At 40.4% G+C, this 25,580-nt stretch overlaps 1 protein-coding gene across 1 annotated transcript; it reads right to left on the bottom strand.

Annotated features, from left to right (window-relative positions):
• Positions 1-21,005: 21,005 nt before the first annotated feature.
• Positions 21,006-21,510, bottom strand: LOC112825200 (10 kDa heat shock protein, mitochondrial). Its single transcript, XM_025873294.2, has one exon. It carries the CDS (start codon positions 21,450-21,452, stop codon positions 21,144-21,146), a length of 309 nt encoding a protein of 102 aa, XP_025729079.1. The 5' UTR covers positions 21,453-21,510; the 3' UTR covers positions 21,006-21,143.
• Between the last annotated feature and the right edge of the window lie 4,070 nt (positions 21,511-25,580).

A 25,580-nucleotide genomic window follows, 5' to 3' on the forward strand; every position in this document is an offset into this window, starting at 1 on the left:
AATGTAAGGGAACTGATGCTCAGAGGATTACGTGACTCACCCAAGGTCTTGCAGCTCATGCTGGAGTCAGGGCTCTTACCTTGCTCACTTTTTTGCTGGTTGATGTTAGGGAAATCTAGAAGAAAAAAAAAAACCATGATACCCCAGTTTTTCATGGACTTTTTCTAAGAGTACCATTCTGTGGGGGATTATTATGAGGTTTCTAGATTTTCTTAACTGGGCTACCACCTTAAGTAATGGAGTCTGGAAAGAACACTGGCTGGGAATCTGACCTACGCTTGAGTTCAGTATGTAATCATCACTCGTCTATCAAGCACCTATCACATGCTAGATACTGAGCGTATATTATTTTTATCTACAGTAAATCTAGAAGGAGTATCATTGGCCCTATTTTGTAGATGGAGAAGCTGAGACTTAAGTAGGTTAAATATCTCTCCCTGTGGCATGAAGATATTCAAATCCAGTGTCTGGTTGATTCCCAAATCCCTATTCTTCTCATATACTGCACTGAATTTCTTATCCAGTGTCTTCAGGCAAGTTACTTAACATCTCGAAACCTGTTTCCACAACTGTCAAATGGATACACTAAAATTCTTCTTAGCATTGATGTAGGATGAAATGAGAAAGAATATATCTAAAGTACCTGACTTGGGACTTGACATAGAAGACATTCAACAAAAGTCCATTCCATTCTGCACCTATATCCATATTCCCTTTGAATTTTTCTGTAGGTTTTATATCCTGAACTATATTGACTCATTTTGAAAAGAGAAAATAGGAATACTCCCAAGGTGTCAGACAAGGTCAGAAGTAGATTAAACATTTCATATGATATTGCCAAATTAACCTAATGGCAAAATTTAAATTGCAGAGAATGGGCTCCAAGCCTGTTCCCTTTGAGTGAAATAATTGAATCAACCACAGTGAGAGAGAGCACCAACTTGAATATAGCATCCTAGGCTTAAAATGCAGGTAAGGTTTCCAGGAAAAAAAAAAAATGTGTTCATTATTCAGGCAAAATGTTAGACAGTGGATCTTTTCTGTGTCCCATTTATTGATCCTACCTTGTATGTTCCATAAAATGTGAAAAGATGCAGGCATATTCATTTAATAATTCCAAGTAGGCATCAGAAATTATTCGACCATTTCTTGAAGCAGTATACATTCTTTTTACTACACTTCTAAAATCATAGTCTAAGTATAAATGTGATTCAATTTATAAAAATTCAATTTGCATGAAATGCTTCAGAAATACATCTATTGTATTTAGCCAGGAACATTTTTTACAGCAATCAAAGAGGTTTATATTAAGAGGATGACAATGAAATGAAAATACCAATAAAAAGAATATCATGCTTCCCTGCTCAGCAGGGAGTCTGCTTCTCCCCTCTGACCCTCTTCCCTCTTGTGCTCTCTCTCTCTCTCATTCTCTCTCTCTCAAATAAAGAAAATCTTTAAAAAAAAAAAAAAAGAATATCATGCTTGATTCAGCCCTGCAAAAGAGTGGAGGACTGATAAGGAAAAACACAATAGTATAAAACAAGATCAGTAAGTTTTCAGATTTAGTAATTGACCTTAGGAAAAATCATTACAAAAACTCCTGAATTAGAAGGTGTGTGATTTATGCCTCAGGTATGAACAGACTGCTTCATTTAAACATTCCATCACACAAGACTTGAGAGAAAGATGACTACTGAGCAAAATGTTGCTCTTGTCTAGAATATAAGTTGTAAGAGGGTGGGGCCCATTCATACTTAGCATTTTGTTACTTTTTCTATTGTATAGCACAGTGCTTTGCCCATAAAGAATACTCAATAATTATTGAATAAGTGAAAATAAGGAATAAGGTCTAACCTGTGGTAGAACAAAAGTTTACCAAAGGGCTACTGAATGAAAATTTGGCCCAAAATACCTCTGGAGCGAGGTTAAGAATTCCAGAGGGTACTAGTATAAGTATAGTGTCATTGTGCTGGGTTTTCTGTAAGTAAAACAAGATGAAGAAATCTACCAGAATACATTCATGCTACAACATGACCTACCTAATAAATAGCATTATTTTCCATTGGGTATTATTCCAGAGTCTGCCTAGCATTCTTCCCCGTGGCAAGAGATAAATTAGAGTTATATAACGTGTTACTAAATACATTTCCTATATGATATTCCAAGATGCAGTCTACAGGGTACCAGGATGGACTGAATCATGGGCAAGTCACTTGATTAGTTAGAAGAAATAGAAGGTACTCTAGAAAACTAAGCGATGTTCCAATTTTTGCTTAATTTTCTGACTTCATGGACTTTTAAAACCCTCTATTGGGACACCTGGGTGGCTCAGCCATTAAGCGTCTGCCTTTGGCTCAGGTCATGATCCCAGGGTCCCGGGATCGAGTCCCCAATCAGGCTCCCTGCTCCGCGGGAAGCCTGCTTCTCCCTCTCCAACTCCCCCTGCTTGTGTTCCCTCTCTCACTGTCTCTGTCAAATAATTAAATAAAATCTTAATATATATATATATATAATTAAAACCCTCTATTGATACGTTCCATAATATGTTCTCTAATTGAAAATACTTTTTAAAAAAATCATACTGTAGTAATTGGGTTGGCTAGCATATATACCAAAGGATTTGTTTTTATAAAAGTTCTCTCTGTTCAGAGAGATTTAATTCAGTGTGGTCAAACACACTGCTGCTACTGGGAATCGGTCTAGCCTCCACAGGGCTCCAGAATCGACTGTGATAGAAAATCTGAGATCTCGAATGTGACCTTCTCCATCCTTGCACATCCCCCACTTCTTCTCTTCCACACTGCAGGTCATTCTCACTTTTACCACTCAGGAATTTCCTCCATTTTCTGAGTACTGGGCATGACGTTTCTGGAATGCTGCAATCTTCCCTGGTGGACAATGGAATTCTAATCCTGTTCCAAACCTGCCTCCATCAAGTGCTGGATGAAGTCTCTCTAGTGATGGCTGGCTCCCAGTCCCTACTGGGCACCAGTGAGCAGGTGCACTCTTTCTTTCAACCTATACTCTCCATAACAGTGGTAGAGAGGGGCAACTGCAGAGCAGAAGCTGGGGAAACTAGCATCACTCAGCTTCCTTTGGAGGGTTCCATGAGTCTGGGCATAGGGAAGAAGAAGAAGGAAGTTTTTCCTCTTTTAAGTTATAAAAATAGAGGAATTTGTTGCGCCACAGTAGGTAATTTATCCACAGCTATCTGGTAGCACAGATGACTAAGTTATTTACTTACTGTTGACCTCAAAATTGTCCCAGTGCTTTATAGTCACTCTGGTTAAGCCTTATCAGAATCATTGAAAAACAGGTGGGGTGGGTTGGTATAGGGATGGGATTTCTTCCTGGAAGCCACAGAAGCATTTAGTTTCATGTCTCAGTGATTCGGAAGTGTTAGTCTTGTCTCCCTAGCTAAAACACGAGCATGGCCACCTTTTCCTGGATGTTGTAGGCAGAATTCTAAAGTGACCAGAGATCACTACTCCTTCATGTCTGGCCAGTATAGTCCTCATCCCCTCCCCTTGAGTGTGGGTGGGACCAGGGACTTGCTTTCATCCAACAGAATGTGGTAGAGGTAACGGGATGAAGGAGGGAGATTCTAATTCAGGTCTTGAACCAGCAAGCAGCCATGTTGTGGGCTGCCTCTGGAGAGGGCCACTGGCAGGGAACTGCAGCTGCAGTTGGTCCTGTGAGCAGCCCCCAGCCAGCAGCCAGATGGTAAACATACAGGGACCTCAAATTGACAATCGCAAGAAGATGAATTCTGCTCACCACGGAAGGGATCTTGGAAACAGATTTTTCCCTGGTCAGACCTTCAGAAGAGAACGTAGCTTAGCCATCACCTTGACTGCAGCCTTGTAAGACCCTGAGCAGAGAACCCAGTTAAGCTATGCCCAGACTCCTGACCCACAAAAACTGAGCTGATAAATGGATTTGTGGTAATTTGTTATGCAGCAATAGAAAACTAATAGACTGCATGTGTCTCACCCTCTCCCTTCAGACCTCTCCAGGAAGCTGGGTACATCATAGGTGCTCAATAATAAAACATTATCTTGATTGATCCATCAGTCATCCTCAGACTTTGTCCTTCAATGTATTAGATTTAGGGGCTTTGAGATCTCACTAATTTTCTACACATATTTTTTAGGTAAGTAGGGGACAAGTCATGTCTTGTCTTATCCTTAGAGGAGAAAAGAGTTACCAAGAAATAAAATACTCTTCAACAGTACTTATTGCTCCAGAAATAAACATAAACATTGAAATGCAAGTGTGTTGGGGGAACCTTCTACTGCTGTTTTGGCTTGAAGGGATGTCTAGATGTGTTCTGGTCATGTTGTGTGGAGGTTTGTTTAGTTTCTGTCACACCAAAGAATGGGTTAGGGTGTAAGGAGAGCTTTTCTTTCCATATAACATGCGGGGCCGCCTGTGTTCAAAGAATGGGGGAAAAGTACTGTTAAAGATACTAATATATAACTTTTTCCCTTCTTCTACAATTCTCTCTAGCCCTGTCCTGATGGGTAAGGTGGGGGAAGATGAGGGAGGACACTCTCTATATTGACTTCTCTATATTGACTCTCTATATTGACTCTTCATACAGACCCTCTGGGTCTAACTCCCTTCATGTCCTTTCTCTGCATTCCCTCTATCCGATGCATTTTTATATGCCTTTAGGGATGGGCATGGGGCTAGGGGAGAGGCTTCCTCTAACTCAGGATTTGAATCTTCTTTTTGGAGTATCAGATGCCTTTTATCTACTTTACTGTGGTAAGACCTCCTCCTCTGAGGAAATGATTCCTCATAGTCTAGCTAAAATGGGAGAAAAGCGCCAGGGTAAAAAGAAAATATTTGTAATGCAAAACACAAATTGCTCAATATATTAAAATTATTTTTTCCACCTGCAGGATTCCCAATACTTTACTATGAAAATCAGTGTGTGTGGGGGGGGGGGGGCATGCATGTACATTATGCAAATGAATTTTGCTGAACAGATCAAGGAATGCATGATAAACATCATATTTAGATGCAGACTTTAGTGTCACACAGGGTATCCTTTATTGATAGTTATTAGTCTTGAAGAAGTTTTTGAATGAATCCAGTGAGCCACACTGTGGTCTCTCTTATAGGTCCTAATAATATATTTCTTTAACAGACACCTAACCTTAACAGAACTGAATTCTGGGTCTCTACCTGCTACTTCATTTCAAGCAAAAAGTTTTGATAAATAATCAAGTCAAGATGGGGAAGACAGTCCACAGAGTAATCCTGTTAATATTTCCGCTATTAAGGTATCTGTTTCCTATATTTAGAATACTCAGAAAGAATGGAATCTAAATATTTAAATGTCTCACAGAAAAATATCTGACAACTGGAAAATGTCTTAAAAGCCAAAAATAAAGCCTGGTGCTGGATAATCAGAATCAGCTAACAGAATTCATTTTTATTAGAGCATTTCAAATGATCAAGTCATTGATACATTTTAACATTATAATGGCATAATACCCTTGCCTTAAGTCTTCAGAGAGGCAAAATGAGCACCGATGAAGCAAGTTCAACTGCACACAAGGTTTTCATAAGCATAGGAATATTACTCCATAAGAAATACTTCTGAGATGGTCAAAAGGTATAAACTTCCAGTTATAAGATAAACAAGTACTAGGATATAACGTATAACACGTTGACTCCAGCTAACACAGCTGTGTGATATACAGGAAAGTCATTAAGAGAGTAAATCCTGAGAGTTCTCATCGCAAGGAGAATTTTTTTTCCCTTTTTTTCTTCTTTCTTTTTATTGTATCTAGATGAGAAGATAGATGGTAGCTAAACGTGTCACGGTGATCATTCCCCAGTATGTGTAAATCAGACCATCATGCCGTACACCTTAAACTCATACGGTGCTGTACGTCCATTATTCCTCCATAAAAGTGGGAAAAAAATACTTCTGGTATTAGTGAAGAGATTTTTGAGGAGGTTCCATTCTGATGGAAAATGATCTCGTCGCCTGTGGTTATAAATGCCTGCGTGCCTCCTCTTGCCTCCCTTCCCCGGGCCGGGGTTCCCTTTCTGCCTGATGACACAGGGAGCTCTGAACTTGGAAGAAATGAACCAGGTGATGAGGTGGATGAGAGTCTGACCCTACAGAGGTTTTCCTTCTTCCTCCCCATCCCCAATTTTATCACGTGTAATAACCGAACGTGTGGCAGGAAGTACTCAACAGAGAGGGCACAGATACTTGAAGCAAAGCCAGCAAGTAGTCTGAACTTTCAGCCTGCATTCCAGCCCTAACACACATCCTCACTGGGATGAAAAAAGAAGCGAGCAGCCCTGTCTCACTCTCCGGGAGAACTGGGTTGCCCAAGGACTGGATGCGTTGTCCATATCCCCACGGATATGGGAGACTGGGGCAACGTAATCGTCGCTATCCAGAGGAGGTATCTGACTTGTGCACCCTCCAGAGGGCCATAGAATAGAGCCATCTCCTGTGGAATCGGGTGGAAGAGACTCATTTGCATGCAAAATGCCAGAAGAACGATCCTCCCATGCTCCACTGTCTTATCAGCCCCTTGCTGTAAATTCAGAATATTGGCAGATTACAGAAACTTTTGTGGGCTGTGGAGGACTGACTCAGCACAATTGCAGGGAAGGCGGGGTAGCAGAGGTTAAGAACACAGGCTTTAAGATATGGCAGGACCTGGATTCAAGTCTCACCTCTGTCTCAGACCACAGATGGGGTATTGTGCAAGCCATTCCATCCTCCAAGGCCAGTTCATTCATTTCTAAGACGAAGCTGATGGGAATACCTTTTCTCATGGGGTTAAAATAAAGAGTTTATGTAAGACCTCACTTAGTGACTGGCATATGGTAAGTACTTGATATGTGGTGGCTCAATATCATCACCACCAATGATTTCTAAAACAATGACATACACATACATATATATGTTTTTGCAAGCCCCAAAACCGAGGGGGACCAGTGTCCTGGTTTTTTCCAATGTTTTGTAAATCATCCTATATATCTCTGGTGATTTATAAATAATAAAAACAATAAAAATGCATGTGTAATCACTTTCAAGCTGAGCAGACATCTTAAAATTTTCATAGCATCAAAGTCATTACGAACGAATTGGAGTCTTGATGTTTTCTAAATGCAGGCTCGCTGATCCTTCCAGCTGTTGTCGGTGCTCTCCTCATTTTTTCTCTCTCATTTTTCCCACATTATTCCACCTCTAGGAGCAGGACTCAGCAGAGGGAGTCACCACAGGACCTGATTGATGGCTGCAGGACCCAGATGGCAGAGGCCCGAAAATGTTTCTGGCAAATACCTCTACAAGCTGGAGTGTGTGTGTGTGTGTGTGTGTGTGTGTGTGTGCGCGTGTGCGTGTGCGCGCGCGCACGTGTGTGGTGTGTACTCTTCCCTTTTATTGGCACTTGAGCTAAATGCCCAGCAGCCGCTTCTTGGCTGGGTTCCATTCAAACTACAGTTGGCGCCTGCGAAAATGGCTTTGGCTCTGATATCTTATGTGTGACTGTCTATCATGAAGAATTTTCCCACAGCTGATGATTTCTATTTTTATGAATACTTGAAAATACATGTCTCACATAAGAGTTCTGACCTCCTTTTATCTTTCCAGTGGAAATTCTTTCATAAAGAAGTGTCATCTCTTTTATACAATTATGCTTTGTGAGGGGCTATTTATAGCACTGTGAAAATTAGGCAACGTAGTATTCCTTTTGACTTTCAGAAAAATTGTTAAGCATCAAATTGCATGTCAAGGGAATAAATGATCTCATAAAAAAATTAACAGGCCTCACTATTTTCCACTGCCCCTCATAGCCTCCACTCCCAAATACATACAGGACCGGTAGTCATTACCCTCCAATAAAATAAAACCGGCATCAAAAATGAAGCCATGCCTTGTCGCGTTTGATGCAACAGATACGCAGCTGAAGGGGGACATTTTAAATGCACTGGAAGAACTAGAGAGTTTGTTTTCCAAATGGAAAGCTGTGGTAAATGCTTTCTGAAAGACGTGATGATTACGAAGTGACTCTCTGGAACCTGATATACATGGTTTCTTAGTTTTCTCCTACTGCCTTTCCTTAAAGCTAGATAAGTTCTTTGCCTTCAAAATCTCCCCATGTATCCGTGAGGACTCTTGGTAGACATTTTCTCTCTCCTAGCTGTCATTACTATGATTTCCAGAAGCAGTAAAATGTTCATACTACCTGGAACTTGAGGACACACTAAACCGCAATAAGAACTAATGCCTCTCTCTGGATCCACCTATTTAAGTGTCAAGAGCCTACTCCACCCTATGCCCCATGGAAAAAGGAGGAGAGGCCTGCTCCAGCAGTGGGGATCCTCAACAAGTAAGGATGAAATTTCTTTTAAAAATGTAGCAATGAGTAAATATTAGAGCCTTGCTCACATCCTTTATTAATTAGTATATAGAGACTCCAGGACTGGGAAAACAAAAGATATCGAGCCTTTCTCTAATGTGGATTTTAAGTTTTGTGCAAAAAGCAAGAGAAGTTTCTCCTGGAGACCTGGAGTATCTGGTATCCAAGGAAAGCTGAGGTCAGGGGCTGGGATGATCCATTCTGTGCAAAGAGCACCTGTGAAATTGTTAGCACTAATTCCAGAATCTGGAAACTGAATCTCCAATGAATCCTGATTCAAATATGTGAACGCTTACAGTGGCTCTGTATGTCATTTCCAAAACCTGCAAACAACCCATAATGTCCTTCAGTGCATGACTGTCCTTTAGTCCATAGTTCAGCAATACACCAAAATAATACTCAACTATAGAAAGGAATGAATTACTGCTATACCTAACAACATGGTTGAATATCAATTGCATTATGACGAGTCAAAAAGGCTATATATTACATGATTTCCTTTACATGTCATTATGGGAAAAGCAAAACTCCAGGGGCAGAGAACAGATCTGTGGTTATTAGGGACTGGGGGTGTGGGAAGGGATTGACTACAAAGGGACATGGGGGAATTTGGAAGAGGTGGTGGAGCTGTTCTATATCTTGATTGCAGTGGTAGTTATATAATTGAATGTGTTTGTCCAATCTTATAGAACTATACACCTTAAAAAGCAGATCTTACTCTATGTAAATTATATCTTCATTAAAAAGGCTAAGAACCCACTCCATTAAAAAAGAAATGATAAACTAATGATAAGTTTGACAGATATATTTATAAAGAGTCTCTATAGATACTTTCAATATATTAAAAAGGGAGAGAATGGATTGCTTTTAAAAAAAATTCCTGATTCAGACTCTTAGTTCCTGCCTGTCTGTTTTCCTAGCAGAGAATCTCATTCTGATCTCAGCCACGGTAATGACTCCTGGCCTGCCACATACTGCTGGGGATTAAACACCAAGATGCTTCCTATATTCTGTGTAGTCACTGGTGTAGAGTTCTGCACCAGCCCAAGAATAACTAGGCGCAGTCCCAGCCCACAGAATTGTTGCAGACCCCTGCTGAGATGCCCAAGACTCCCCGTTCAAGGCTGACTCTGCCTGGTGTCTTTTTGGTGGAGCAAGTGGCTGGTGAGTCTGATTACTCAGGTTTGGGAACCACTTGTTCTTATCAATTAATTTAATACTTATCCTAATATATAGCCCAGGGATATGCACAAAAACTTTCTTTTTCTTGGGGAGATCAGGCTAAAATAAACTAGAAGAGTAGCCCTGAACAAGAAAGGATAGCATAACTTTCAGAATACATGGAAAGTAGAAATGTCATCCACTCATTGATGGTGTCTGGTCAGGCCATGGTTGGATATAGGGATTCATCTATTGATCAATCTATTTACTTTTAGGTAGATACATACACACACCTATCTATCACCTATAGATAGATAGACACACACACACATCTATCTATTACTTATAGAGACACACACACACTCACACTCTCACAGTTGTGTGAGTGTGTGTGTGTGTGTGTGTGTGTGTGTGTGAACAGTCAGGCCATCTCTTGATTCCTGAGGGCCACCTCCTTAAGCCACTGCCCTACCTGTGAACATAAACTATGCATGGCCCTGCCTTAATGTGAGAGGCCAGAACAATTTTCCTGAGTTCTCCCAAGAGTTTCCTCACCCTGGTACCATCCAAATGATCTGAACCTCATCTTATGCCCTTACCTCTGAAGGGACATACAAGCATATCCTAGTCAATGGAGTAAACAAGTTACTCCTGCATTTCTTGGCCTCCTCCTGCCAAGTAGACACACATTCAAGTAAAAGAGGTCACGGGGCCAGTTGATGACCAAAGTTCCTGAAATCGATTAAATCAGTATTCATTTTATATGTAACACTGATCCAGAAATCCATTTGGTAGTGGGCATTGAGATACTTCTTTCAAGTAATCTGTCTTTCTAATATACCTAGCTATATGTGCCCCAACTTTGTTGTAAATCTCCTAAGTTGGTGCAATAAAAACAAGAATATGTAGTCTTCTGAAGATCTTGTAAGTGCTTCAGTGAGTACATAGGAATATTTGTAATTAACTTGGTAATTGGGAGGCATGCATGCAAAGTGGACGCTGCTAAAGTGATTTTTAATGTGCTCGAAAAACAGTTTGCCTTTCCTCTGAAGTAGGCTGAATAGTTTTCTCTTCAGTCCTGTTGACACTATTAATTTGCTTTGCAATTTCTCCCCTCTCCCCATTTTTCTAGCACTATTGCAAACAGAAGCGAGGAAAGCGAGGCTTGAGAGCCCTCGTGGAGAAAGCCATTTGCTCTGGCTGAAGCAAGCAGCAAGGCCAATCAGCCTGAAATCTGAATTTTTCAGACCCACATAATAGACCCTTGGCTTATCAAAGACTCTCATCTGATTGGAAAAAATCAAAGGTAAACTTCAGAGCTCATGGAATTAAAAGACAAATGAGATGTCATAATTTTCAAAGTGGCTAATTTAGAAAATTAAGCTGTTCACATAGGTGACATAATTGCTTGTCACAATCACTCTTTTTCTCATTAGCTTCCTCCATTCAGCACCAATGGGCTGCAGAACTGTCTTTGGCCTTTCTCAACAGTATGGGTGTTCTTCTGTGGTTCAGTGTCACATTGCTTTTCTCATAGCCTATAAGGAATGCATATTTATTAGCAAGTTTATTTGAAGAATAGTTTTAAAAATCCCAGTCTTTCACAGTTGGGTATTTGGTTGTATTTTAAATTTGTTGGTGACCAAACATTCTTTTGAATTAATCCGTTAGCTATCAAGATAGGATTTATAGACTTGATCCAGCTTATTAATATTCCATGGAAAATATTACAGGTTTTGATATAGAGCAATATTAAAAAAAAAATTCTGAGGTTGAATAGAATTTTTCTTTAATTGTCTTCCCAAATTCTGAGTAGAAGGGAAAGAAATATCTTTTCAAGGTATCAGTTTATTTGCCTAATATTTTATTATTTGATTTCTGTATCTCCAGCCTAATATAAACAAATTCTCTATAAGAGAATTATTTGTAAGACTGACAGTAATACTGTTTATGTGTCAGCAAGTTCAGAAATTATTAAAGATAATGTCTAAGAAAGGAAATGAGTCTTGTTTGCTATGTGCTTCTAAAGGATGTCATTGTAAACAGGCAAGGTTAAACATTTTGGATTAAAAACATGAGTATGAGATTGACTCAGATCCTACTGTCTTGTAAAGTTGTAGAACATGGCTGGCATGACTTATGGAAGGACTACATTATGTTATTCATTTGAAGAGATAACCTGAACCTGAATGTACACAATGAAGCTGTCATCTGTATATTTCTGGAATATTCGTGTAACTATTGTGTTTTGATTTCACTAACATTTATTAGTGAGGTAATTGTGTTACAAGGGCTATTATGGTTATATACTAAAAGCCAAGAGCTCCAAAAGAAAAAAATCCAATCAAATCCCTAAATGTATGAGGTTTCTATAAATTTTGCCTTTACCCATAACTGAACCTGAAGTGGTAGTGCATATACTCTGAGGACCTATAGACATCGAATTTTATGGAGACTTTATCCCCTAAAGAAATAGATACAAGTCCAATTATGGTAACGTTATGTTTATTCACTTGACGCAGGTGCAGTTCTTGACAAGAGGAATGGCACACTAGATGCTCTAACCAGAAAAGGCTAAAGACTAAGACAGGGAAGAGACAAGGTGTACAACTTGTCTAACCTTTCTTTGTTCACGATACCCTCCAGGCTCCAGTAACACAGCAAAGTCCTTGGGTTGAGTTTGGTTTGGGTTTTTGAATAAGAAAGTGGACTAGTTTGTGGTAGAGTAGACGTTGAGGTAGAACTCACAGAGACAGGGAAAGAGACGGAAGAGACAGGGAGAAGACAGTCTTGTGTGGGGCTAAGCGTAGTGGACGACAGGGAGGCAGGATCAATGAATGGCAACATCTTGGAGATCTCTCAACAGAGAACAGAAAGCTAAGGGAACAGCTGCTATTTTAGATGAGAGTAACACTTGGCAATTTTTTTTTAACAATTTGACCATTCATTTGACTCATTTGTATGGACTTTCCATGGAAGGCATTAGAATTTTCGGGCAAAGATTTTCAAATTGTGCTTTGTTTTGTCCTAGGTATTTTGAGTCTGGAAGGCAAAATAGACAAAACTCTACTTCTTCCCCCTCCTTCTGCTTCAACCCACACAACTGTGATTTCATTTGTTTTCTACAGTGGGCTTCCAATTTAAGGTTGCATTTCAAGGTAGGTTTCATGGCTAAAAATATTTGGAAAACCACTGACCCAGCACATAGGCCGGTGTGTATGATGGTACCCTTGAAGATGGCATGCCTGAGGTGGTAAGGTAATCATGGCATTGAACAAGAAATAACATAGTACCTGTTTCCACCCATGGACACATCTGTTGTCAACTCAGAAAGTTACTCTTCCAGCATCCACCCTACAAATATTAATATTGAGTTCTTTACTACCCATTACTGTCCCCTGAGGTCAGCCTGAGGTCACCTAAGACATCATCTGGGAACTTGAGTCACTCATTGTAGCTACTGTTGTGGTTGCAGTTAGACTGTTTTTCTCATCTCCCAGCCAAACCATTCTTCCTCACTTTTGACGTTTCCTGAGATGCTTCGTTAGCAGGCCTCCTTAATGTCTGTGATGAACTAAAATTATATCTTAACAGAAGTAGGGAAAACTGGAAAGGGTCTGTCTTCTGAAAGCAATTTCAGGTGGCAGCAACAAATATGGGAATTCAGGGATATCTCAGTATTTTAACATTTACAAAATGGATCTTGTACATGATCCTCATAAGATTCGGGAGTATATGCTGATTCCATGTGTGATGCTCTTATACACAGTTAAACAATGTTCTAAGTTACTCAGATGATAAATGACAAACGGGATCCGATCATAAGTCTGTCTGACACAAAAGTCTATATGTCACACTAGGTGCACACCACGTGCTCTGTAGGCCCTTGCTGGGCTGCGAAGAGCTAAGTCCAGGAATTGAGAGTCAGTGTTTATGGACATTTCAGAGTAACTGAACAGTAATGGTATACCTGTTGAATATAATAGTAAGAGATCGAGGCTTAGCAATGGTCTTTGCTTTGTTGTTTCCTATTTTAGTAATATACTTGTATTGTATTTTATAAACGTATCAGTCTTTGAATGACTGGAAAACAAAAGCCAAGACAAAAGCTAATCTGCTCTACAGATAATTATATACGGGCGTCACCCTGCACCGAATTGTCCCTAAACTTTCAGCTCTCCAGATAAAATGGATGCAGTAAAAGAAGGGTGGGCCACCACTAGTAGTTCTCACGTTCTAACCTTCTGATACGGGTTCGCAATGGCTTCGTTTAATTTCGCTATTGAGTTATTTTTATGTCCACGCCTCAGAACTTCCCCATAGATTTCTCTCCACTGGGTAGCTGGGATAGCTCGGTGTTTCTGTCCTTGTCCCCCAGCTCCGAGCTCTTCTTCCAGCCCTAATCAACTTTATCTGGGAGTAGATTTAATTCGTTTCCTCTCTGGATGGGTTGGATTGAAGAGAGGCTTTCTAATGGCCTGTTGCGGGCAGGAGGCACCCCCCTAAAAGAGATCGAATTTATTTATGATGCCCTTTGGCTAGGTGTTCGATTTCCATGACAAAACATCATTTGAGTCTTTAAAGGTTTGTCTTAGGGTGTTCTATAGCTGGCCTGAAGCCATGTTCTCTTAAATGGTGATCAAAAGTGCAGACAATACAAGTGAGTCAATACATTTAAACCTATTGCTTGGAACTTACTGTTTCATTTTTTAATTTTCCAAGGGCCATGGACTGGAGACAGTTACAAACAATTCTATTGTACCGTAATTATAGCTTTTCAATTTATCTGCCTTATTTTCTCTCTTGAGACTCAAAAAAGACTGCCCAGATTCAAATTTATTTGCTTACTCACTTAAATAACAAATTCATTAGGAATTTAAGTCATATACATGGTAAGATATATTGTTAAAATAGAAGTGAAACTCTATCATAATTATATCCAAAAATTAGAAAGCATTTATGAGGCTTTTGTGTATCAGGGGTGGTCATGTAAAAGGTTTCTTAGCAACTAGCAACGTCCTTCTGTTTCTTGCAAAACCTTCATTTGGGAGAAAATTGTTAAATTTTCTTGGGTCTCCTTTTAAGGGGGTGCGACTGTGAAGTTAAAAATGATCACAGCAAGTCATTGTTTTTAAAATTGTACTGCTAAAATGCATTCAGTTGTTCTCAGAAGTCAGACTGTTATGACCAGAAATAAACTTACCATTGTAAAAGGATCAATTGCTACTGCAAATTAAATCTATCCTAAGTAGCATTTTGCTGGCTATTGCTTGTATTTGGTGTACATTCAGCCCTGCCAAGGCATCTTCCCCCATATTATTTTCCAAATAGAGTATTCAAGATCCTGACAGAGACTGTCTCATCATCTCTCTACTGTAAACACTGGCCTTTTGCCAGCAATGAAGATACAAACCAAGCAGAGCTGTTTGTGATATCATTTTAATGTAATGATCAAGGGGCGCCTGGGTGGCTCAGTCGTTAAGCATCTGCCTTCAGCTCAGGTCACGGTCCCAGAGTCCTGGGATGGGGTCCTGCATCAGGCTCCCCGCTCTGCGGGAAGCCTGCTTCTCCCTCTCCCGCTCCCCCTGCTTGTGTTCCCTCTTTTGTTGTCTCTCTCTCTCTCTGTCAAATAAATAAATAAAATCTTTAAAAAAAATGTAATGATCAATATTTGATCTTCCTTATCAGAAACTTCTCAAGGAATCAAGAATGTTCCGTCTTTTAAGCAAACTTGCACATCTCTAGATCTCAAGAGGCCAAAGTATAGTGTACTGATTTTCCAATAGTTTATTAGATCCATTTTGAAATATTTTTTATTAAAGGAAACATTCCTCAGGTGCTAATGAAAACAAGATTATAAAGATGTAGAATTTGCTCAAAACAGACAAAATCTTTAGCCGTCATTTGACAATCTATAGACGGGTGAATCACAGACCTGTACCTCTGAAACAAATAATACATTATATGTTAAAAAAAAAAATAGGAAGGGAAAAATGAAGGGGGGAAAATCGGTGGGGGAGACGAACCATGAGAGACTATGGACTCTGAGAAACAAACTGAGGGTTCTAGAGGGGTGGGAGTGGGGGGATGGGTTAGCCCAGTAATGGGTATTAAAGAGGGAACGTACTGCATGGAGCACTGGGTGTTATACGCAAACGATGAATCATGGAACACTACGTCAAAAACTAGTGTTGTAATGTATGGTGATTAACATAACATAATAAAATTAAATTAAAAAAATAAATAAAAATAAAATTTTCTTTCAAACCAAGGTTATGAGATTATACTTAATGAGCCTGTGTTGAAATAATGCCTTGGTCCAAAGCTATTTCTTTTATGAAGTGAAGGCTTAAGAATGGATCACCTGGAAATATCTAGACACCTGGGATGAAACTGGTGTTGGTGGGAAAAAAAACATCGAGCAGACTCCACAAATTGTGACCAGGTTTTCGGCTGAACTCGTCCGGAGTCCTTATAGCTAGGGACGGACATCTTTAATTCAGGGCTTAGGTTAGTTAAGTGAATGCACTGACAGAGCAATTCACTAAGTTCACATATATGGAATAATATCTACCTAATACCTCCTGTGAGCCTTCTGAAATTGCTTCTCTCCCCTGAAACCAAAATGGACTGTGGTCAAAGTCTCTGGTCTCTTTTGCATAGTTCTTTGTTTGGATTCTATACTTGTGTCATGGGGAGAAGTGATTCCTTCTATGATAATAATGCCTCTTGAAGTGTGAAGGCTGGGCTCTCAGACTCATTAAATCCCAAATTCTGTTGTTCAAGACTTCTCTATTATCTATCAGTGAGCTTGTGGTGATGGGTCTTCAGCTATTGTCATCTTTCTTCTGGTACTTCTCTCTCCTTCTGTGCCTTTAATGCCCTGCAATCCATAGGAGAAAAGTGCTACTCTTTGCCTTTTTTTTTTAAAGATTTTATTTATTAGAGAGAGAGAGAGAGAGAGAGCATGAGTGGGTGGAGGGGCAGAGGGAGAGGGAGAAGCGGCTGGATGCAGGGCTTGACCCCAGGACCCTGGGATCAGGACCTGAGCTGAAGGCAGATGCTTAACTGACTGAGCCACCCAGGTGCCCCTTTGCCTTTTCTTTTAAACCTCTTGTGCCCTTACTTTGCACTCATCTCCTGAACCCATTGTTACCTAACTGTTAGGTACAGTAAGTTGAGCTCCTTTTTTATTGCCCCAAATTTGAATTTATTTCTTGATGTAACCACTTTTCTCTAGAGCCATCTGTCTCCCCCAGATTAGGCATCATGCATGTGAACGCTGTGGTAGGCAGCATGACACCTTCACCCAAGATGTCTGCGTCCTAATTCTCAAGACCTATGAATGTTACCTTATGTGGCAAAAGGGACTTTGCCGATGTGATTAAACAAAGGACATTGAGAGAGGAGATTGTCCTGCATTGTCCGGGTAGGTCCAGTGTAATCACAAGGGTCCTTAAGTGGGAGAGGGAAGCAGAAGAGAATGTCTGATGTGATGTGAAAAGGACTCAGCTCACGTTTGTTAGCTTCAAAGATGGAGGAAGCGGAGCTAGAACCAAGGAAAGCTCGTGGCCTCTGGAAACTGAAAAGAGGCAAGAAAATGTATCCTACCCAGAGACTCCACAAGGAATATAGTCCTGTCAATGCTTGATTTTAGCCTGGTGAGACCTGTGCCCAACTTGTGATGCAGAGAACTGCAATATAATAAATTTGTATTGTTTTAAGCCACCAAATCTGTAATCATGTGTTATGGCAATGAGAGAACACGCATATGAGCCCTTTAGAGTCTCTCCCCAGGGCAGCAGCCAGCTGTCAGGGACACACTGTTCCTCTGCTGGTTCTAGACTTGCTGAGCTCTATGGCTTCCCCAGGCAAGGGGACACCTCAACCCGTGGGGACATTTTACTGGATCTACTGTTTACCTTAACCTTTTGGTTTCGGGTGGGGAAAAGAAATGCTTCCCAGCAAGATTCTGTCTCCGTGAATAAAACAGACCTCTTTCTAAATAAGCCTTCTCTCTTTTCTCTCATTAAAAACTCATCCCTTCTCTCCTTTATGGCAAAGAACAAATGCTTGCATTTGATCCGTAAAAGGGGTGGCACATATTTAAATTGTAGTTGACCGAGCAGAAAATTGTGCCAGAACTTTTACTTATTTTTTTTAAAAGATTTCATTTATTTATTTGAAAGAGAGAAAGAGAACATGAGTTTGGGGAGGGGCAGAGGAAGAGGGAGAATGGGCTTCCTGCTCAGCAGGGAGCCCAGTGCTGGGGGACTCGATCCCAGGGCCCTGGGATCATGACCTGAACCAAAGTCAGATGCTCAATCAACTGAGCCACCAGGCGTCCTGCATCAAAATTCTTAAATCATTTACTTCCTTCTGTCATATAAGTAAAATGATTTGTGGGAAATATGAAAACATGCAGTGTATACATTGGTGTTATTAAAAATGGTATTTAAAGATTTCATTACCTGGCAAAAAAGTATTAAATACAAACTATGTCTTGAAAAGATGAGAACATGTCCACATGCCCTTAATAATTTTCTGATTTAAGAAAGGAGTATATGGGGCACCTGGGTGGCTCAGTCAGATCTCACAAGATGTAAAGTGACATCACAGGTACTGCAAATAAGGCTATGATTTGTTGCCTACGTTTTTAATTGAAGAAGAGGCTAAGTTCCAGTATAGGAAAAATAAAGAAGTTAATTGTTTGCCCACCCATGTTTAAGGACTCTCGGGACCCCAGGTTTAGTTAGGTATCCCTGATCTAAATTAATGCCAGAGAAGAGCTTCAAAAGAAGTACATCTTAAAATGTTAGTCCTGAAACAGGATACGTTTGCTGTATGTTTTTTATAATTATTAATTTTAATTTTGATGGGTCACTTCAAGTGCACCACATTCTTCTCTGAGAGGAAAAAAAAAGGAATCTTTAGAAGAAAGAAATCATTTCAGTAAAAGGGACAATCTGCTCTTGTCTGTTTATTTATTTATATCCTGCCTTGTTCCTGGAAGGATTTAAGACGGCTTGTTCCTGTCTAAATTCCTAGAACTTGGTTAATTAAATCTTCTGAAAATGTAAATTAAAATGCAGTAACATTATTTGACAAATGGGACAAAATTATTATCATCTTTTGAATAATTATGTGATTGGGAATGGCTACATCATATTTATCTAATCTGCAATTAAATCATTTATATATGCAATTAAATCATTTATATCTGCAATACATAAATTCGCATCATCAATAACAGAAAATGTGGCCAATGGCCAAGTTTGTTGCAAGAACAAAATAGCCTGTGTCAGGAGGAAGGGTCACCAATGATGTTTTAATTGAAATGCTGACAAATTAAACAAGGGCATAACTCATCCTTGCAGCTAGCAAGTGACACAAAAATTGCCACACTGAACTGGCACTATTCTGTTTCCTCTTTTCTACATATTCTATAACATACACCTGCCTTGTGGCAACATCTCTGTTAATCACCAAAGTAAAGGCTTTCTAGATAGTTTCGAATCTCTGTTGGGGCAGGTGTCTACATTATTGTGTAAACCTCAGTTAACATCGCTACCATACATTTCCACCTACAATTTCACACCGATTCAAAAAAACTCACTAAGGACCTACTATGTGCCAAGTAGTGTGCTAAAAGCATGCATGGTAGTAGGACTCTTAGCCTACCAATGATCAAGTCTGCAAGACAAGTCTCTTTCTTTGTATTATCTAAAGAAACTTCAGTCTGACTCTGAACTGCCCACCCAAGAAAGCTCCAAGTCTATCTCCCTTTAGATCATCCAAAAATGCTGAAGACTTACATGGTACCTGGAACATCAGGAACCTCTGGGCCCTTAAGCTGCCACCCACATTGAAACTAGTGCTCTTTATTGCCATGTTTTTGTGGGACACAGGAATTTCTGCAGAGGATGGAAGCCTGTGTTTGTGCCTGGGTCTGGTTTCCTGCCAGGTACACACAGCCATTTCTTTGAGAACTTGTCCCCTCCCTGGGGTGCTGACACGAAGCCGTATGAGTGTCTAGAACTATTCCTGCAAGCTATGGACCTCCTCCCTCTCCCCATCCTGAAGGAAATCTCTTCTCCCTTTCTGTTTGTTTGCAACTCAAGGGACACCTTCTTCTCTCTTCTTGCACTCCAAGACATCTAGTCTTGTCATTGAGTTTAGGCTTGTACAGAACAGAGGGGCTGTTCACTCCAACTAGCTACTATTTTTTCCACACACAATGATCACCTCTCCCACAAAAGAGGTCCCTTTTCCACCCTCCAGAAAAAGGAACACAAAACCTGCTTGAAGGAGGGGGAGAATAAATAATAGAGTCAGAACCAACATAAATCAGTATCTCAGTAAATTAGTCTGCCCTCTTAGAAGATGTGATTTTAACCCTTAAGGAGTCAGTGAAGTAGGCTTTTAAATCCAGATATTCTGAAGTCTGGTGAGGATGAAAAAATAATAATAATAAAGAGAGGATTTTGCAACTAGTGAATCACTGATCTCTACCTCTGAAACTAATAATACACTCTATGTTAATTAATTGAATTTAAATTAAAAAAAAGATTTTGTATTCCTATAGGTTGCATTAATATGTTTCTTTCCATATGGTGCCTGGTACTTAATAAATTCTTTATTAAATTAATAAGTATCTAATAAATGCTCCTTCAGGCTAATAATGAAAATTTAATAAACTAAAAATCTATAGAACTGTAATTTTATTACTTTTGTTAATAATCTTTAATATGTAAGCCTGTGTAAATTAGAAAGCTTAGTTAATTTTTGTATACTAACTACATTTTAGAGCAATTGCTTTTCCACTCTTTAATTAGGGACATGTAACAAATGTCATAATATTATAACACCATCAAAAGCAAAGAAACTTCCTGTTTCAGTCGATACAATCTTCCCAAGAATAAATCTGTAATTTCCAGTGACTTCCTTGAAATATCGATGAAAGTTTGTGAATCCCGATTATTCATTTGTAGAAGGAACCCAGGTTGTAATAAGGTTTACAAAGTGCATTCTCTGAGTTAACTACAGTACTAAGTGATTCACATAAGGATTGTATTTCATCCTTCCTGAAATTCCCACTTTTCGGGTGTAGAAGCCGAGGGTGTGATAGGTCAGACAACTCCTTCCCCCCCCCCGCCCCAGTGGTGAATGGGACTGCCGAATTTTGACATGGGAAGAGTTTGGCAAGGCCGTTTTGTTGGGAGGGGTGTTGAGGATTACGTGGGAGCAGGAGAGTCATCCTAAAGCTGCATTTGTAGGCAAGTGTTCTGTTTCCACTGAAGAGCAGAGGCTTATTTAGGGGGGCAGGGGCTGATGGAGGTTACAGGGCTATAGCCACCACCCTGCCCAAGGTATCCATCAGCACCATCATAACCCGCGGTCAGAATTTAAGTCCAAGAGAGTCCAATTCTGGACCCCGTGCTCTTTTTTTTTTTTTTTTTTTTTAGTTTGGATACCATTAGTTTATTATAAAAGAGAGACATGAAAATTATTTACATGATGAAAGATTTCACAACTTCACTGGAATGGGCAGCTTCACTTCATGCCATTTTAATAATGATTTCAGTCCACATACTTTCCGAGAATGTCACCATCTCTAAATAAGAAATAATCCTTGTCATCTAGAACTACTTTGGTGCCTCCATATTCTGGGAGAAGAACTTTATCTCCAACTTTCACACTAACTGGTTGAATCTCTCCACCCTTTCCTTTAGAGCCCGATCCAACAGCTACTACTGTTGCTTGCAACACTTTTCCTTGAGATTTTTCTGGAAGCATAATACCTCCTTTGGTTACAGTTTCAGCTGCGCTCCTTTCAACTAAAACTCGGTCAAAGAGGGGAAGAAACTTTCTAAACGCCTGCCCTGCCATGACGCCGACCGCCGCAGTTGGTACTCCGCTCTGGAGCTGCCGCCTCTGCAAGAAGACCCGCAGTTCTTAACCACTGAGCTGTGCTGAGAGGCTTGGCCTGTCAGAGATCACAGGTCCAGTCCCCCTTCTCACAGCCTCAGCTCCATACCATAGGACATTAATCAACCCCTCTACTGTTCCAGGCACCGTGCTTGGCTGGGACACAGAAAGGGAGAAGGTGGCCTGAGAGACCTTTGGTGAGGCCCTCTGAGAACTCCCCAAGCAGTGCTGTTCAAGTAAGTCTCACCTTATCCTGAATTCTGGGTCATGTTGAAATGTATTACAACGGAAGCCACTTAAAGTGGTTTATTTTTCTTTGTTGAGGCAGCAGGGTATGGTGATTCATAGAAATTCTGGAGCCAAATTGCCTGGGTTCAAATGCTAGCTTTCTACCAATTCATGATATAACCATGTGCAATGGACTTTACCTGCTGGTGCCTCAGTTTCCTCATTTGTAAATTGTGAATATAGTACTACCTACCTTGTGGGGCTTTACCCAGATTGGTTAATTATATTTTATATATCTGATATATTTATATACTTAATACATAGATATGGAAACTAAATCTATCTGCTAAACCTGATAACTTAGTTTTACCTAAGACAGTTTCAGAGACCAGCTGAAGGTTAACGCATCTCAGAGTCTTGATTATTTAACAATCTACACTCTGCGACGTGAGACCTTGTGCTCCCCTTAGTTGAGCAGCACCAAGAAGTTCTTTATGCAATACCTCCTTTCTCTTGAATAATAATAATTCACCATTCCTAGCAGTTACGTGAATCATCAAATAAACCTAAGTGATTTGAATAGTTACCTTATCTAAACTCTTCTTCACAAGTAGAAAATGACAGGATTAATGGGTCCATATGGTTTCGGGTGAGTGACATTGTAAGGATGTCCTGAAAGAAGAATTGGCCCAGAATCCAGGACAGAGTCAAGAGAGTTAAGGAAGGAAGAGAAGCAGTTTGTTTGGTTGGTTGGTTGGTTGGTTGGTAGGGGTGGTGAGGGGACAGTTGTATAAATGGTCATCTAAGCATGTATTGTTGGGAACGTCTGGGGTGCTTCTCTCTCTGATACTATTTAGGCAAGTGTAGATCTTGAGAATTGAGACCGACATAACTCCCTGTCCCTGAATTAAGAAATGCTGGTGCCAGACATAAAAAACCTTAGCCACTTGCCCCAGGAAATACTTGCTCTTAGAAGGTAAGATTGTGATCTAACTTGCTAATCAAAACTTGCTTCAAGGGGCGCCTGGGTGGCTCAGTCGTTAAGCATCTGCCTTCGGCTCAGGTCATGATCCCAGGATCCTGGGATAGAGCCCCGCATTGGGGGAAACCTGCTTCTCCCTCTCCCACTCCCCCTGCTTGTGTTCCCTCTCTCGCTTTCTCTGTCAAATAATTAAATAAAATCTTTAAAAAAAAAAAACAAAAAAAAAACTTGCTTCAAGACTCCTAGCTCTGCCCATCAGTCTACAACTACTGGGTCATAACTGATTCCCAATCCCAGTCAGGCCCCCACTTGCAAGTCCCGCCTGGAAATCACTCAGCTCAGACCCTAAAATCCTGCAAACATTCCTCCCTTAGCTTTGTTTGGGTGTGCTTTCCTAATGTGGGAGTGTTGGTCTGGGTAAGAGTGTGAGACACCACACAGAACCACGGGGTTGGCTCCCCCTGTCAGTGTGGCCTTTGATGGAACAGAAATGGGCTTGAGAGAAGCTAAGACAAACTAGTTGTACGCTTACTCTGGACCTTAAAGACAAATAACTCTATCTTTACTTTTAATTAGTAGTCAGAGTTATAAGAGATTGGTCACAAGTAGTATCTAGGGACAGAAGTCTGGATCACTAAAGTTTTGACTTGGTGTCAGAATGGCTGCATTAGAATGCCACGTTGTCCTGCTGGAATAGACAGAGATTGCAGTATATGTGATTCTTCTTACAAAGGGCTTGTACAGATTTTCAAAACATCATCGTATTCACAGAGTAGAGCCCATAAGGCAGCAATATGATTTAAAGCATCTTTGGGGAACCCTGTGAGCTTCCTACCAGGGCAGCTGTGAATCAAGTTCCAGTTCGGGGACAGGGGCCTCCGTTGACCTTCAAATACATATCTCTAACAAGTCAGCTGGTTTGGCTAAATCTCTATTTAGATTTGCCAAAAATCATTTTTCTTTGGGTTTCTCAGCCTCTTGCATAAATTCCCTTGATTCATCACGGGGGCACCACATGCCTTAGAAAGGACAACCTCATGGGATTACTTTTTTCTTTAGGGGTTATAAAGAAAAGTTAACTTCCTGAGTTAAAAAAGAAAAATGCTTTAGGCGGGGAAGAAGGAAGGTGATTTTCCAAAGTAGAACGGAGAAGCCATGCGGAAGCCAGCAGGAGGGGAAGCGGCAGGCAACAGGGCAGGTAGCCATCAGCAGAGAAGCGGTAAGGCTTGCCATGCTAATTGGTAGGAATTACACCTATTGTTGCCGTAGTTTTAGGAACAGTTGACCTAAAAGATGTAGGAACCTGCCTTTATATTAGGATAATTCAGTGAGAAACCTGCAATTGAAACTTTGGCCAAGAGATAGCCGTATTTTGCTGCCTTCCAGAGCTCTGTCTCTGGAGAGCCACAGGTGCGTGGAGGCACAACCCTGAAGACATACGACCTCTACTGTGCGTAAAGAAAAGACTTACATAGTATTTTCAAAAAAGTGCACAGTGATGAGAGATTTTTATTAAAAATAAAAAGTTAGCTATACATATATTCCTTGAGGCAAAAGATGTCTGTTTTAATGCCTAGCATAAGACATGGCCCATAGTAGGCATTCAATAAATTCCTATTGAATACTACAGTCTATTGTTACAACTTGGTCTTCTTTGGGTTGACTGCTAAAACCCTAAGGGGAAAAAATTACTGTGAAAGAATTGCCCATGACTCATTGGAAGTATATCTATCAGGCGTTGATTGCCTGGAATGTTTTCAGTTCGGCTCATTAAGATATAGCAGCAACAGAAGCATTCCAATTAAGGAGTATTAAAAACCAGGGCAAATGAGTTGGTAATGTCTAGTGTGACATGGGAGTGTGCAAAGGGCTTATGGATCTCTCAGTTAATCATAGTTAGACTTCACCTGTCATTCAACTTGGGGCAAGAGTTCTGTAACAGGTAGGCCATGTTACAGATGAGACTGTGAGTGGTAGGCAGGCACAAGAACGGAGAACACCACTTGGCTACAAGCCACTGAACAAGCAGGTTCTTCCGTGTTGGGTTCAGGATGGCAAGGGGAAGGCAGGAGCCATATTTTGTACAGATACATGGGAATATTTGAATGGTAAATTCAGTGAATTGAATATGACATGCACCCATTACCACGATCACGGTCATCCTTTTAGGGTTCTAACCTAAGAGGGTAACAGGGTTAGGCTTAAGGAGAAAGAGACCTTATTCTTTAGAATTCAAATTTTCAGGACAGCGGAACCAAAAATGATAGGCAAAAGAGTGAAAATACTAATGCAAACATAAAAAGAAAACAAAATGCTAAGAATTAAAGGCATTTAAAGCTGGTGGAAATTCTGCAGATCAACTATGGTTGAGGCTCCTGGTTCGAGAGCAACCAGCAAGCAAACACAGAGGGCTGACTTGTCCCAAGTCATCCGGTGTGGTGACCTGCAGTGCTGACAGCTGAGCCAAGGGCTACCCAGACCAAAGGGTGCTGGAGAAGGAGCCATAAGTACAGTATTTGGATGGAAAGCAGCTGTGTACATTGTACACCCCATGCTGAGGCCAGTAGGATTTTAAATCTGGGAAAAGTCAACTTTTTAGAATAGTTCCTTATCCTCCTGCTTGTTTAAAAATGTGTTTTTCTTATTGCTTAGTGTCCATTCTGCTGTACCTACCCATGGCTTACTTTCCATGATAAACTCCCAGAGATTGGAAATTTGTCTATTTGGCGTTCTTTGTCATAGTCTGGTAACACCTTGCCCCCGGGCAAAACCATGCTTTAAAAAAGCCTGTGTTCTGAAAACAAAGGCACCCAATGAAGAAGCTAAAATGAGTATGGTTACAGATATATGGGGACATTTGGTTGATGTTTTTACTTTAA

Source organism: Callorhinus ursinus, unplaced genomic scaffold, assembly GCF_003265705.2.
Source record: "Callorhinus ursinus isolate GAN/ISIS: 27379988/994484 unplaced genomic scaffold, GSC_fseal_2.0 scaffold12, whole genome shotgun sequence".
Taxonomy (NCBI): domain Eukaryota; kingdom Metazoa; phylum Chordata; class Mammalia; order Carnivora; family Otariidae; genus Callorhinus; species Callorhinus ursinus.